The sequence below is a fragment of the Corvus brachyrhynchos genome, unplaced genomic scaffold (assembly GCF_000691975.1).
Source record: "Corvus brachyrhynchos isolate BGI_N302 unplaced genomic scaffold, ASM69197v1 scaffold5, whole genome shotgun sequence".
Taxonomy (NCBI): Eukaryota; Metazoa; Chordata; class Aves; order Passeriformes; family Corvidae; genus Corvus; species Corvus brachyrhynchos.
This window is the reverse complement of record NW_008238321.1, coordinates 2146682-2163083: the sequence shown is the minus strand read 5'-3', so window position 1 is coordinate 2163083 and position 16402 is coordinate 2146682. Positions and strand designations below refer to the sequence as shown.

General features: G+C 39.3%; 1 protein-coding gene across 1 annotated transcript in view; it reads right to left on the bottom strand.

The window, feature by feature from the left end:
* Positions 1-555: 555 nt before the first annotated feature.
* CUNH16orf72 (chromosome unknown C16orf72 homolog) overlaps positions 556-16402 on the bottom strand; it is a 33025-nt gene continuing 17178 nt past the window's right edge. Inside the window, exons 4-6 of the mRNA XM_017734250.1 lie at positions 16217-16298; positions 11887-12162; positions 556-3992 (exon numbers count right to left, since the gene is read on the bottom strand). Coding sequence (XP_017589739.1) covers positions 3748-3992; positions 11887-12162; positions 16217-16298 — 603 coding nt within the window. The 3' untranslated portion in view covers positions 556-3747. The remainder of the gene's footprint in view (positions 3993-11886; positions 12163-16216; positions 16299-16402) is intronic.

Below are 16402 nucleotides of genomic sequence, written 5' to 3'. Positions count from 1 at the left end.
AATAAGTGAAAAAATGGTAACATGAATTTAAAAGATACTTTTTTAACTTGAAAGCGCCTATGAAATAAAGCTTTCCTTCATAATGGAATTCTAAAACCTGCTGATAAAGAAAGTGGAAAATAGTTTGCAGGTTTAGGGGCAACCACAAGAAGCAGGAAATGCTGCTAATTAAAGCACCTGATTTCACTTAAGTCCAAAGAGTCTGTTGCAAAAGACTGAAAGCTCTACTATTGAAGTCAACACCACTTAACTTCCTAACCTATGCCACTTAAATCTCTTTAAGATGTTTTTTTGAAGTATTAGTGATGTTGAAGTCTGCAGAACATCTTGTACAAATGTAGTACACCCCAATTTTTTGTACCTTCATTAGTCCAAATGGGACAAAAGAAAAACCTGTGTGTATGCTACACCAAACAGCTACCAGCAAATTGCATTCAAGGAAAGTCCTGATCTACAGAACCAAGGCAGCCTGTCAACTCACACTAATCACATCTTATTTGGGATTACCCACGGACTGTATTATTCAGAAACTTAAAGAACTACAAAGCAGCCTGATTAGTTGTATTTTTTTTTTATTAGGTTTATTATGACTTAGAGTTTCTATTACTCCAGCTGGGTAAACCACATTTGAAAGTAAGTTTAACTGCAGGACTTCAATTTCAGCCAAAATCATTTTTGCATTACTTTATTGTAATATAGATTTAAATTGAACATTTAAAACTTACTTCATTAATAAGCAAGCCAAGCTCAGTAGCTTCAGTGCAGGATGTACTGTATGTAACTGCCGCACATTCAGGTTAGATTGGATGTACATGGAGAAGAGACCGGGCAACTGCACGACTCAGAGGAGAAAGCAAAAGTAAGCACCATTTTACCAAACTAAACAGTTCTCAAGTCAGTGTTCCTTACTGAAAATCAACTCACTTCTGGCTCCAGGAGCTGGTTTGGATAATAGCCAAAAGCTATTACCAGAACATCAATTTTCTACACTGGCACAAGAAATAGTCTTCAAAGCAACAGGTACTGGACTTTTTTTATTTTTTTTTTTTTAGAGACAACCTGTTCTCCTGTGTTTATCAGGTGAATACATGCATTTTTGATCATTCTGGCAGAGGTCAAAGAGCAAACAACAGTTGGGGCTAAATGAAAAACAATCAAAAGTCGCCAAATATTTAAGGTATAAGCAAAAAAAAAATTAATGCAACCAGTTTAATATCAAAGTCTGCTTTCTTTCAAAGAAAAATGGCACTAATTAAATAAGAAGCCAGACAAATTTAGTTTTAGATGGTAATAGACTGAATTAATGCTTCAGAGCATTAACAGGATTTATTTAATTGCAAGGAAGGGAAGAAGTAATTTGAACAGGCTCTGTATTTGGGCTAGACCAGCAGCACTGCTACAGTTCCTGTGTGCAGAACTGATACCAGTACGATGTCACCTTTACCACATTAAGAATAAAGTGTGTTAGAAGTTGCAGAGCATAAGCATCTTGCTTGTACAAGCCAGTTAACAAATAAACAGAAGAGCTCAAGAATGGTTCTCACACATGTCCTTTCTGCTCAGGACTCCACCTTTCTTTCAGAACAGAAAAATCCCTCTGGAAAAATCCCTCTGCCAACAAATCCTTCAGTCCAATAAATACTAACATATATTCAGATACCATCTTCAAAATCTTTACTGAAAATGCAGTCTCCAAATGAAAACTAGCTTTATGCAGTATTAATATCTTACATAAACTAAACCTTATGAATTGTAGTTAATAGCAGTAACTGAAATTAATGTATATTGAGTCTTCAAGTGATGTGCAAGTTCAGCTATGTAACACGGGGGGGTTGGAGCAGTTCTTACCACTTCACTTTGGACAGCTGTGACAGCTGTCCATGAACTACAGAGCCTCTCACTACAGTACTGTGCAACTGCTGACATCTTCAAGGACTCTTCGGTGTAAAGAAATGTGATGGAAGCACCACAAGGCAAGGAGATCATGCTCAAGTAGAGAGCCTTGAGTGACTCACACAGCATTGCTGTCTTGCCTTGACAACAGACATCAATGAGAGGGCACCAGGGTAAAAAGGGCAAACCTACAGTGAAGTCTGTTTCAAACAGCAAAGATAATACAAAAGAGATCTGACTCTACAAGCACGTAAGCAAAAGTCTTGAAGAGCTGTGTATTAACGTGGAGCTCAAGGTGCCTTAACTTTGCTAGAAGCCACAATTTTTAGTATTGGGAATCTAGCATAGCTACATTTAATCCCAGGATCAGCCTATGCTTCCAGTTAAAGCATGCATACCACCTCACTAAATACCCCTTTCCCAACGTGCAGGTTTGGAGCTCTTCATTTCTTATTCTTCCTTTGTTATTCCTCTCCAAGGCAGAGATTTAGAGGCCTAAAAGCCAGAGCTCTCCACCAAAGACTTCCTCCCTCTATGTATAAAAATAGTCAGGACACTCCGAGACTGACATCTGTCCTTCCCCATTCAGAAACAGATTTGCAGCAGATCAGTCTTGATCTCTAGATCAGTTTTAGACTATGCTTAAGTTACGGCAGCCAGAGTTCAATCCTATGAATGTAAGCTAAACACAAAAAGAAAGCCATTTATCCTTTTAAATTCATGCTTATGGCATGTTTATCCAGAGTTTTATCATCAACTTCCAGTTTTAAATTATTTTCTTAGCACTTCACAGAACCTGCATGTCACTCCCTCCTGAAGGGGATGGCATCACACAGAATCTTAAGTTAGTCCAAGTTTCCACATGTGACCAGAAGTCTTACTTGTTAGAACACACCCCTTTTCCAACTATTCCCCACATTCCCGCTCCTCCCACCCCTCCCCACCAATGGGCAATTACTTCACAAGAAATGTAAAATAGGATATGGGTGTACACAAAACCTACCCTTCACTAATACTGAACAGAAAAGCCTATTTTCCAATTACAGGACATTTTTCTCTAAATTTAGGTCAGCACTGGTGCAGTCTGCACTGTGTATGATTACCACAAGGATAATACCAATAAGTACATATATTTTCTCAAACTGATTTAAAAGCCTATGAAGTTAATCGGGGAAAAGTTTAATATTGCTACTTCAGAGCACTAGAACACACAAAGTGAATCCAATAAAGATCCTTGTATTGATTCAATATTAAGTATTAATTGCATGACCATCATAGCACCTCTTTACATTATCACACAATCACCAGAATTAGCAACTGCTTTTAAAACTAAAAAGGGTACAGTCCAATATTTATAACTTGCACACTGTTACTATACAGAAACTAGGTGCATGGTACAGTGCTGCAAAAATGGAAGCCTGCAGTTTTGACAAAGATGCCAAGTCATGTTGTAGACAATTTCAGTCAAACTGGCAATACTGTTTAAGCAAATACTCAAAGCAGGAAATAAAGGACAAAAAAGAGAATTCTATAGCCAAATAAACATCTGAAATTTCCTTTCCCTTTAATAATACAAGTAAGGTCACTTTTAGCCTTGGAACAGATACATGTTCGCCTATGATGATCTTGCTAACTACTACACAATATCTGATGTCCTCTGCTAAGAATATAGTTTAAGAAAGCCGCAGTTACAAGAGGCATCTAATGTAATATCTAAAATTTCCTTTATGGCATTTATTGAATTCTTTGTCTTAAACAGTGAATATGGAAAGATGGCCTCATGTTTCCTTTTCAATAGTACTCTGAGGATCAAGTGGCTTTCAAGCAGCATGGTGGGTTTGAAATTTTTGCAGTTTAGATCATTCTGTTGCGTTTATGAGTTGGTGAGTCTGTAATGACATCGCCACACTGGGCTGAGGTACGCTTTCTAGTTCCACCATTGTCCAAGTGGAGTGCCATTTCTTCTGATATGAAAGTGTTCAAATCAACATCATGGAGTCCATTTCTCCTTCGACTAGCATTGGAGCCACTGCTCACGTGAGTAGGCGAGCCTGGGGTACTCGAGCGAACACTTATACTAGCCATTGCACCACTAAGACCTGGGGAGAGAGAGAAAAAGGGCTTCAGTCAGACAGCACAGAAAATTCAGTTCCCACGTGCGCCAGAAAGGATCGCACTCAGCCAAATTCTGCTGAGATCTTAAAGGCACTTCATCCTACTATTTGTACCATTCCAGTCCAGAGCACACCTTCTCAGCTTTCTGTCCATGGAATAATCCAGTAATTACCAGAACTGCTTTTTATGACATTAAAAGTGAGTTTATACACCAGGCTGTAACAACACGCTCTGGCAAACATTAACTCCATCAGCATGACATGCTATTCAAAACATGGACATACTCAAGAGCAGACTATTTCAATTTAAAGGCTTCACACTGGACCAAGAGTTACACAGCCCTGCCAAGGACTTTCCAGTTGAACCGACTCAGTCTTGTTTCAATACCACCACCCTGCTCCCTTTCACTCCCTGAAGGAAACTGCAGTATGGCAGCAGACAGGTGTACACCACAGCTAGTTTATAAATACAAGCTTTATTTCATGGCTAACACTAACAGCCAACACATTAGTATTAGTAAATTCAGAAAGGCACTTAAATAACAAGCAAGAAAAACCACGTGACAATCACCCAAAATTTGTTATTGACAGATCTGATACAAATCACTATCACAGGTACCCTGCAAGAACTTTGGTTTGTGTTCAGTTAATAGTGTTTGATTCAAACTGAAGTTTATTTCTTGTAGAAACAAGGCCATAAAAAGACAACCATGAACTTCATACCAATTTAAACTCTGCCTTCTGTAACATAACAGTTTTACAAAAGTGGGACATTCCAAAACATAAGTTTAGTAAGCCTAACTACTCTTCTCAATATGCAATTCAGGCTTATTTGGAGATAAACAGGAGCACAGAGATAAGACAAACCTCTTTGCTATCATAACATCTTCAAATCTGTGTAATAGTAGGAAAGTACAAAAATATCTGTTGGCCCTAGGAAACATAATGAACAGAAGATGACATGATATTTTTCTAACAGTAAGAACAAGGAAATGTTAAACTGCCCCAGAAGATTCCACTCTCAGCAACTGTCAAAATCTTAGAGTTCTCTTCTCCAGTCTCAAACATTCTATAGCTCTGTCCAGCCATCATAAATCTTGTGTGTGCAGCCATTTAATTCACATCTCCATATACTGTCAAGTAAGCAGCCAAAAGTCACTGACTGACAAGTCAAGTCTAACAAAACTCAATCCACCAGCTGCTGGTAGGCCAAATAGGCAACTTCAGAGGCTCTGGGAAGAGAGGACTGCTAGAGCTACAACACCACTCACCAGAAACCTGAAGCTGAAGTCTAAAGCCATCTGCAGCAATGGCAGGTTAACACACAAGTCAGGATGGAGCAGGCCAACCGACTTCATTCTATGGAACATTACTGAATGAACATTTAAAGCTTTGAATTTGTAACAGCACAGGAAATACTTTTACACAGATCTGGCATTATATAACAACCAGTAGAAACAGCCACTAATCACTAATGCTTTCTTAGGGCTTTTGCTTACAGCTCTAAGTGGTGTTCAAACAGGGCTCAGAAGCATGGTCTGAACTCTGAGAGGTGCCCTGCAGATTTCATTAATAGCAAAGTCATCTTTCACTCACAATGGCAAGAGTTATTTAAACAGCAGAAGCTGTTTTAGTGTAAAGGTAACTCAGAAACAAGGTTTGTGACAGTATTCTCAGGATTAAGGTCAAACTTAAATCCAAAACCATTAGGAAAAGAATTTCCCATGCATCTAACCAAGAAAGTAAAGCAGCTACTTGATGACAGATGTATGAGATAAAGCCAATTCAGATACCATAACCTGGATAAACTACCAACATGCACAGTTTGGGCAGGTAACAAATCACTTCACAATTCAAAGACATCAGTAGTTTAATTTCAACTGGCATGACATACATTAGAAAAAAAGCATTAATTCATCCTGTACATTTGAATTGAAAAAAATCTGACAGCATACAGGTGACATTTTTTCAAATCCAAACTGATTGTAGAGATTTCCCCCCACATTACTATTCCAAGCAAAACTGCTGTGACCACACAAGTTCAGTGTATTACTTACACTTAAGAGTCAACAATTTACATCACTTATCAGTCATTTATTGTTATACAACTCATACCAAATGAGCAACATAGTAATTCAGTTTCATCACAACATCTTTTTATTATGTCTAATGCTCAAGTAAGGGGAGAAAAGTTATTCTAAATAAACCCCAAAACTTCCCTGTGATGTGAAAAGACGTTTTTCAGCACCACTCAAGAACTGTGTTTTTAAGTGGAGCCTTTTCAAGTAACAAGCATGCTTTAAAATAGTAGATACAGTTAAAAGATGCACCTGTAATACACTGCAGCATAATCTAAACCAGACTGCCAAAGTTCACAAGCAATGCCTAAAGCAGTCACTGACTTCCCAGTATTCAGGTAATACTGAATCAGTGTACATTTAGATACACAACCTTCAGGAGAAGTTAACTAGAAGTTAAAATCTTCAATACAACGTGATGTCAAAGACAGGAGAGTAGCTTTGAATTAATTTCTACAGATCAGAATACAAGGATATTGCATCACAGCATGGACTTAGAGCTACAGGTTAATCTTGTAGCTCACACAGGTATTTAGTACTAGTAAGAGTCATGACTGGGTACGCTGACAGACTGAGTGACAACCTGGGATCGGTTCCTGGCAGTTAGCCAGATTACACAGCACTGCCCATTCATCCAGGGGACCAGAACTGCCAAACAAAACACTCAGATCACAGTTTAGGATTGGCTAATTGAGCTAACATGGAAGAGTCAAAGCAAACTCAAGGCCTACATTCAAATATCAAGATGCAACTTCATGTAACCAACATCTCTGAGAACAATCTGCAGTGCTCAAAGAATCTACTTTTGGTCGACAGGGAAAAGAGTTAAGTTTTTTTCTCAGGAAGCTATGGCAAAGTAGAGGAAATCTCAGAAAAACCATTTACTGTGAATTACTCTGAGTTTAAGCTTTCAGTGGACTCAGAGCTCTTCCCAAAACATTTAAAGCAATAACTGACACTAGGAAGTGGTAAGATGACATGACTGTCAGCAAACACGATTTCCCAACCTCAAATTTCTATATTGTGATTAACATGGCCTAACCACAGGCACACCAGTTTTGTCTATATAACAGGACCGAGATCCAAACAGCTGCTAAAGTGGCTTTACTCTTCCCACAATCTCACAACCACCTCTGAAGTCTCACACTCCTTTCTACCAGGGACATCTCCTTTATCGTTAGAGGCCATTAAGAAAGCACACATGGCTCTTAACCCCTTTTTAAACTGGAAAGGTTTGAAGTGGAGGGCATATCTCAAATACTTTGCAGTACCTAGTACATTCTGATTCCTGTCATATCTTTCAGACATCAACAATATGACATTTCATAAACAATTTTACAAAAAGTTCTATTCTGAAGGTTTCATAGTACTATTAGAGAGAGCTGTGACCAATACTAGCCAATTTACAACAAAGCACCCTCCAAAACTATCAAGATATTAGAATTTTTGACTGAAAGTATGTTTCATGGATTACAAAATACTTAAAACTGTCAGCTCAAAATTAGCAAATTTATCACCACTGGCCTAACAAACTGTAAATGCTCTTTCATCTGCACTACAACCACATCCATGTAGGACTTAGTCAGGTCACCACCATGGCATAATATACTGGGTAGCTACTGTTCAGTATAGTAATAGCATTAACTATTGTTTTCAAGAAGTTTTAATCAGGAAGTATCAAAAGGAACATTCACGCTTAGATAAGTGGGACTAAAGCAGGAATTAGTTAATAACCCCAGATAAATACAAAATGGCATGCAGAGAGATCATTGTCACTCTATGTCATATTCACCCTTTCACAGTACTGGTTCAAATAGCAAGTTTTAGCAGCACATACCAACACACAATTCCATCACAGCTACATATACACACAACCTTTAAATTAAACTATGTCAGACCAATCTGAACTCTGTTCTCCCACCCCCTCTTTTACCAACTTCTGTTTCTCCACTCTGCTAAATGCTCTGTTTTAAACTGCACTTTAGTATTTTGACAAGCAAATATGAAGGGCTAGTGGAAATTCAGCCTCTTAAGCGGCCAGGCCACACACTTCTACATGCAAGTGTTCTGCCTACCCGAAGAGAGACCCAATCACGTGAATGATATACATCAACACTAACGCTGAGGAGAAAAAGAACTAATATTCTCTCACTGTACTGTTGCCCTATTTTTTTCCCCAAATTCACCTGATTTTTGTTTAAGAATGCTCAAGTCAAATGCATTTCAACATTACCTTTCCAAGCTTCTTTCCCCTCCTCAAATCACAGCATTTTCTCACATTATGCTGGGAAGGGTGGTCTGTGAAACATGGAGTACATTCCACAGTAAAGGATATGGGCAGTGCACAAGACTTGGTATGCCAGCTACAGCCAGGCACAAAGTGGTCTAGCACATGGCAGCGTTTGGTAATCCTGTACTGTTAGCTCAGATTGATGTAATTCTGTCATTTGAAACTCATCTCTTACAGAACTAGAAATGTCAATACACATCCAGAGAGTAGGTCAAGATTACATCCACACTCTCCCTAGCTGCAATCACATTTCAGGGGCTAACAGAAGTTAAAAACCCAACTCTCTAATTGAGATGTTGGACAACGAAGGTATTTATTATCTTCTACTACCACATCTTGAAACACCAACCATCAGATTGATGTTTCATTGAAGTTTCAGAAAAATGCACTGGCACTTCAGAGTAAAACATCATGTATTACCTTGAGATAACTACCCGGCTTTTCTAAAAGGCTTGAACTTCTTTTCAAATATTCACAGTTCACGCTGCCAGCCATGCTTTATTTGAAAGCTTACCCACTAGCATGCTAACAATGAAAAGCTGGTAATAAGGAAAGAGATTTTGTTTACCAGAGTTTACTCTCTCAAGAGTAAGGTTCCAAAGTCTCATTCTCACTAAGTAACACTAAAGACTTCAGTAACAACTGCAGAACACAGGTGCAATGAAGTTAAAAGGGAGATCACATACACCTTAAACATTCTCATGTTTAATTTTTTGTCATGATAATTTTGCTTTTAGCTACTATAAAAAGTACTTCTCTACTGTTCTGCTTTCAAGACAAGTTTTCTTGTAGTAGAAAGACTTGATAATCAGTACTACAATATTAAATTCTGGGTTCAACATCCCTAGCTTTTGTCAAAAAAAACTGTCAACCATCTTGCAGAGATATAAGTCAGACATTACAGGGTTGTAGACAGAAGAGGCAAGGCTAAAAATCCAATTTTAACATATTTCTTTTCAGATGAAGCATACACTTTAAAGATTGTACTGATACCTAAAAGATGCTATTCTCTAATGTTTTAGTCTGGGGCATACACCTAGAATTGTGTTTGATGTTCCAGGAAATACTGAATTATTAGCTATTTTGTTACCACTGCTTCTGTCAAAATTTTCAGACACGTTTATGGTACATTTAGGGGTTACATGATGAAAAAACAGGCATTTTCCATCATCAAAGGGGAAGATCAGCAAGTTATAATGCCACAGTCTTCAGACATGTATTAGTACCTATTTCTGAGAAGTCAATAGACCAATTCTGCTTTCACTGAGCTTTACTTGGTGCCATAGGCTATTCATACCTATCTCTGCCTCACTAGAAGAGGTCTTGCTGTGAGCAGAAAAGTTTTAGCATTATCCCTCAAATCTAATTCAACCCATCCACATGATCAATAAAGAAATATTCCATTTCCACAGGAAGCCAACCAGCACAAAACAGCCTCGCTCCTTTACATGCCAGTTGAAAACTCCCCTCAAAACCTCGGTGCCTGGACTGTTGTTCACCATCATCAGGTTCTCATGTTCCCTCATAATACCTAGAAGTAGCACTTTCAAAGAATGTGCCAAAACTTACAATAAGCACAGGCCTAATGAAGACAATTTACACACACCTGAAGATCCTTGGCAGGCTTCAAAATCAAAACATAGTTTTGAGAAGCCCTACAATAAATAGGAAATGAGTTCATGAGATTGCTTAATCACAACTTCCCTAATGTTAAAGGAAAAAAAAAAGGGGGAGAAGCTGGAGGAATGCAGACATCATAAAAACAGTTATGAGGCCCAATATAAGCCTAGTCACTAAAGGATTAGCACAAAAGCATTTGTGTCAAGGACCAGATTGAAACCGGTATCAGGAGAACCTAATCCAAAAGGTGACTGACATGTAATCTTGTCAACCAGCTGATGAAGGGGAAAAGTACATTTTGAGCCCCTGCAGTGCCACTACACAGCACAGAATTTCCCCATGACCCCGCAATACATTATGAAATATGGAAAACATTATGCATCATTGTTCAGATCCTCATGCTATAGAGAAGTGACTTCCATAAACCACCTCTATACAAAGCAGATGCTAGGAAATAATACATGGACACAAAAAGAGCCATATTACCAATAAAAATGCCTCTGAGTTTACTCAGAGAGCTGACTGTGCTGAGTTGAGCCTACCTAAGCTTCCTCTCACCTGAGATTGAGCCCTTACAGTTAAATCTAACTCCACAGATTCAACTATATTTTCAGAAAATAATTTTTAAGAGGGTGTTTGTCACAGTGAGAGCCAGCTTCTGCAGTTGTTCTCATTAATTTTATCTACACTAAGCAAGCAACAGGGGTGCACAGAATTCCCTAACCTGCTCCCAGTATGAGACAGGAAACTGCCAAAACCGACACGACTAGGTGGAAGCATGTTTGGTTTAAATGGCAACAGAGTAGCCAATAACACCAGGCTTAGGCTGTTACACAATTCAGACAGTGTTACTCGAGAGAGTAGCCAATAACACCAGGCTTAGGCTGTTACCTCGAGTAACACTGTCTGAATTGTGTATCTTGAAAAACCACCACAGCACAGCAGAAGCAAAGACTGCATTTTCAGGAATTCACTCATCTAATTAAGTCATCAATTCTAACCCCACTGAGAATACCCAGACAGTAAAATTTTCATTTAGGTTGCACTTCTAGATAGCTTAACTTTTACTTTTAGAATGGTCTACGGTTTGTACCTCAAGATATCTGCTACCCTTTTGAATTCTAGAAGGCATGACAGCCAGAGGTGAACTGCCTCATCTCACCTCAAGAGCAATTTAAAGCACATTTGTCTCTCACTTGCTAAATCATAATCCAATACAGAATAAGCTACTGAATATTCAGATCTGAAATTACATACACCACCAACACTGCTGGTGATGGCAAGGAAGGCAATTCAGTATGACACTGGAAGATACGTAAATCTGAAAGTGAACTAGAACAAAGTTCTGAACAGGACTCTATTACAAAAATGTGCACATGAAACACCCTTTCCAGGGTATATTAAGCAGAATGCCAAACTGCATTATCCAGTGCCTAACAAAGGTATTAGAGAGCTAGAGACAGAAGCCTCAGACATCAAATTCCCTCCCTAAGCCTCCAAAAACTTGCTAGTAGTCAAATCTTAATATTTAACTAGTTGCCAGCATAGCATTACCATTTTCCAAGAATTCTGCTTGCTTTAGCATTGGTATGAATGCCAAGCCTCTTCATGCTTCAAAAACACTACCAAGACCTGATACTTAACTGTTGAGTTCACAGCTGTGGAGTATTACAGACCCAAATTTCATTTTTATTCAATACCTTTTCTTCATTCAAAATACTCAGCTATACAAATTTTTAGCAGCCAACACAAGCCTTATACATGCAAAAGCTCCCTTAAAGAATGAAGGGAATACCTTCAGCTGGAACACCAGGTACATTACATATGCCAAACATGCTTTAAGAACCCCCACCCAATTTTAACCAAGTAGTATTGAAAAAGTGACTGTTACCATGCAGAGCTATGGCTTCACGGAAGGGTTGCAAATCAGTCTCTACAGATGAGCTAGTTTCTGTTGAAGTAGCTCGGTTAGGGGATACTACAGTCAGTCTTGGGGGAGCTCTAGAATTTCTTGGAGGAGGGACTTTTCCACAAAGGAAGCTGATCAAGTCTTCTCTTCGAATAGTTCTTCTGCGTTTTTTAACCCAGGCTAACACATCCTTATTCCGACGCTGATAGCCAATCTGAATTCCTAAATCAAAGCTTCGCTGGTGGGCATCCACACTTTCTGCAAGAAGACAGAAAAAAGTTCTTTTAGTGTTACACAGCAATGTGTAGCATGGCACAGCACTGATGTGGCTTCCTGTCAACCACAGGAAAGAAGAAGTATCTACTTCTTCTACAGGTCACACCACAAGGCAGCACCAAGGTGGCTGCAGCAGCAAAGATGAGCTCCACTGAACCTAAAGAGAGTATTAGCCAAAATGTTCCATCCTCTTTACAAGCCAGATAGTCAACAACAACTCCAGCACCACTTAAACAGCATTTACTGTACTTCAGGTCGACACCACAGCACTGTTTATTTACATTAAAACACACTTAGAGCTTGTCAGTCTGAGGAAGATACTTAAATCAATGGACAACAGACACACAAAGTGCATCAATAGAGCCAGGAAGCCCCAAAATAAGAAAGGAGTAACTGCTTCTCTTCATTCTGACAGGTAAGGAATTGCCTGAAAATTCAGATTTCTTTCAAGTTCTTCTATTTTCAGCTGAATTTCAATTGCAGAGACAATTCATAGACCATAGTTTTGAAACTAGTTAGAACACGAGTGTCCTAAATGCCTCTCAATTAGGCAACATACCATTTACAAAGGGAGGCTAAGAAAGTATCCTTCCCCGTTTAGGATCCCACTGCAATTTTTGATACACAAAAGCTTTAAACACACTGTTTGCAATAATTCCTACTACAAAATGCAATTTCACTCTGTTGATGTAACTAGTCACCTGTGCACATCAGTTACAACTGTGCCTCCAAAAGACTTAAATGCCATGTATTAAGTTGCTTTCAAACTTCGGGAAGTGTATTTCTGGCTACCAGTTTGAGTAACTTTCAAACTACAGTAACAGGTGGGACAAATCCAGTTCACTACATAATTATGCTCATCTTGTTTGTCATATGTTTGCTATCAGAGCTTTGACAACAGCTATTTCAGTTTAATGTAAAATATTATGTTGCTCTTGCTCCTTAAAAGACATCAACATATGCACTCCAATTTTGTTCACTTGAATTCCATGGATTTTTTTCAATGTGGCAAAGCTGATTTAAACAGCATTTTATATTCTTGTTTTATTAATGAAGTCCAAGGCAAAAGCCATTTGCCCAGAACATGAAGCTATTTCTTTAAGAACAGCTACCCCAAGATACTGGTTTACAAACAGTGACATACACATCTAGTGTAGCTTTCTCACACTCCAGAACCCAAAAAGAACCACTACTAAATGCTATTTTTGGACTTATATTCTAAGGCACAGTCCATAAAAGACTAAAAGATAGCACTGAAATCTACACTGCCGAAGAGCAGCACTTCAAACCTAACACAACAGACCAAAACCACCTCAAACCGAGCTGAGTTAAATCTTGGTGCTTTTGGAATACAAACTAAACAGGTACACGAAGTACACTTAGCCTGTTACTTTTACCCGCTCTAAGAGTATTTTGCCTGTACTACTTTGTAATCTAAAGGCTACATTTACAAATGCTAACTCCTCTGAAAGCAATGGCAACATGACAGGTTATTCCTTCTGCCATTTTATACTCCACAGCAGCCCAGACACCAATGCATTGGCAGTAAAAGCCGCCCAAACACTCTGGAGCCAACTTGGAAGTGAAAATATTCCTTTAATCACTTCCTGAAATACCAGGAGTGTCCTTCTGAGGCTTGGAGGCTGACTTTACATCAATACCCTGCTTTCTTTGTGTATCAGAATGCTTTACAAAGTGCTAACTGTGAATTAGGTATGAGGTCAAACACGGACTGCTTATGCAGCCCAGAGAAGTTTCAAGCATCATTACCCTGGGAAGATTAGATTTTTATGGTAAAAGCCACAACTACTTTGTTTACAAAGTTAAGCTGGCAAAACCTAAGCAGTAAAACTGCATACATTCTGAAATTACCAAGTCAAAATTAACATTAGAAAATATTCAGGTTTTTTTTAATAAAAAGGTAAACTATAAGCTCAGAAGTCTTATTCTAACATGTACCTAAAACTTCCCACAGTGGCCTCAAGTTCTAAATCCTCCATTACAAGTCATGCCTTCACTTTTTTAGTGCAATCTGGAAGATAATCAAGTGCCTTGAATGCAGTCTCTATCACCAGCACTAGAAATTCAGGACGTAAGACCATCAGTGTGGTTTGATATTAAACTTCTCATCTATATTCAGAAGAAAGGCTGACATTCAAGACATCATGGCATTCTCATTATGCACCATTCCTCAGGTTGCTCTTGTTAAAAAGATGATGCCTCAAAAACCCAAGTATTTATCAGATCAGAAACCAGCTGACAAGGCAGGAAGCAGTTTGTGATGTTCCCTTCACCACACCAAGTCTTCCTCCAGTGTTTTGACAGAGTCCTCCAAAACAAACAGTACTGAGAATGTGAAAAATAGGAGTTTTTAAGAGCCATGTTCATCACTAGGGAAAGCAAGTTCACAGTAAGAGACTCCAAATTGTCAGATATGACAGCGTTTAGCTGGTTCTACCACATTCTCACCAAATTTCTACTGACTTGCAAGTTAACTGAAAATTGAAAAATAGCATTCCTGAGTAACTCAGGTACTCTAGCACTTTAAGATCTGTTTGAATAAAACATTTGCTTCAGGTGCTGGTTTTTGAAGCATTACATTACACCTGCCTAAAGTCAGCTTCCAACTTAAATTCTAGTTTCCCTGACCACCTACTCTTCAGTTAATCACATCATTGCCAACAAAAATGAGGGCTCATTTTGCCTAGAGCACAAGTAATCAAACAGAAATAAACAGCCTAAATCTTCATACTAAAGATGCTGTAAGGGAGAGCCATGCCATTTTTAAAGACAGACTGTAATTATTCCAGACTATTTATTAACACTACCACCATTCTCAAATGACTGGCATCCCCAGCCACGTTCTAGTGACCCACTCCCTCAGGCCAGCACCTTCCTACTCTGAGGTGCTGCCCCTTTACATGACCTGACACACGTACAAAGCACTCAAATACACTTTCTGCAGGAAGCAAGTCTCTGGCAGCAAGGGTTGTGCACCAACATTTCCTCCCTGCTCAGTCCGCATCTGTCAGAAATCTGATCACCCATCACAAACACATCAAGTTCAACTGCTTAAGGCAAATCCAAAATGACAAAACTGAAGGTATATGAAGGAACATACAGATAGAACTACATATAATGTTGTACAGACCAATTAAAAAAAAAACCTCAAGGAAAAAAAAAATCAAACTACAAGCCAGAAAAACAAACGTCTGGAACTTTAAAACACTTCCCTCCCTTGGAATGGAAGGCAGTAACAATAGGAATCACAATGTGCCAATTTCAGCCTTTCCTGATATGTCTCATTTTAGCACAACCTTTTAAACAAACCAAAAACCACTGAATGATCCTTCTGCAGACAAGAATTCCTGTGACAACCCAAAGAACTGCAGAGTTCAGAAACACCCATTAAACCAGCACTAAAGCACAGCCACATGCAGAGTACACTCCTATCAAAGTTCTGGCTAACAGTGCCTTCTTACAGCCACACTGGACACAGCCAGAATGACATTCTAGTGCTTAAAATAAACTGGGAAGCTTGCTTAAGAAGCCGCACTGCCACAAGAAGATAAAACTTTCTGTCACATAACATCTGTGCAGAATTTTATGAACACTAAACCCAACTGTGCTCCACCACAAAAGCGAAGGCAATATACTGACACCCCAACAACTAATGCACCATGAAATATACACAATGCAGAGAATTTCAGTACTGTTTAATAAACCATTGGAAGCTTCCCTGAACGCACAAGAAACAGACACATATTAAAGACACCCTTTTTCAAGGGGCTCAAAGTAAAATAGCTTTTAAGTTTATGAGTCACTGACATGAGGCAACAGAAAAGATTCAGCTACCGTCAGCTAAAGCGGCCCAGGGAAAACCTGCAAGATTCAGGAACCAGTCTCGGGTTAGATTTTATCAGGGTGAATAAGAGACATTAACAGGCCCTACTTATGAGTAAGCCGGGGCAGGAGGCAGAGCAGGGCCCAGCTGGGGGGGGAGGGCTGCCGGGGCAGCGGGGGGGCAGCCCCTTACCTTTGTAGAGGTTGGTGACCGCAGTGGCGGCGTTCTGGAAGGGGACCCAGAGGGAGAGCCCCGGCTGCTGGCACACCCGGTCTGCAGGGAGGGAAGGACACACGCTGTTTATTTTGGAGTCACCCGCTCCGAACGGCCATGTTAGGTTTCGCCATTTTGTTCCACCTTCCGGAGGCAGCTCCGGAT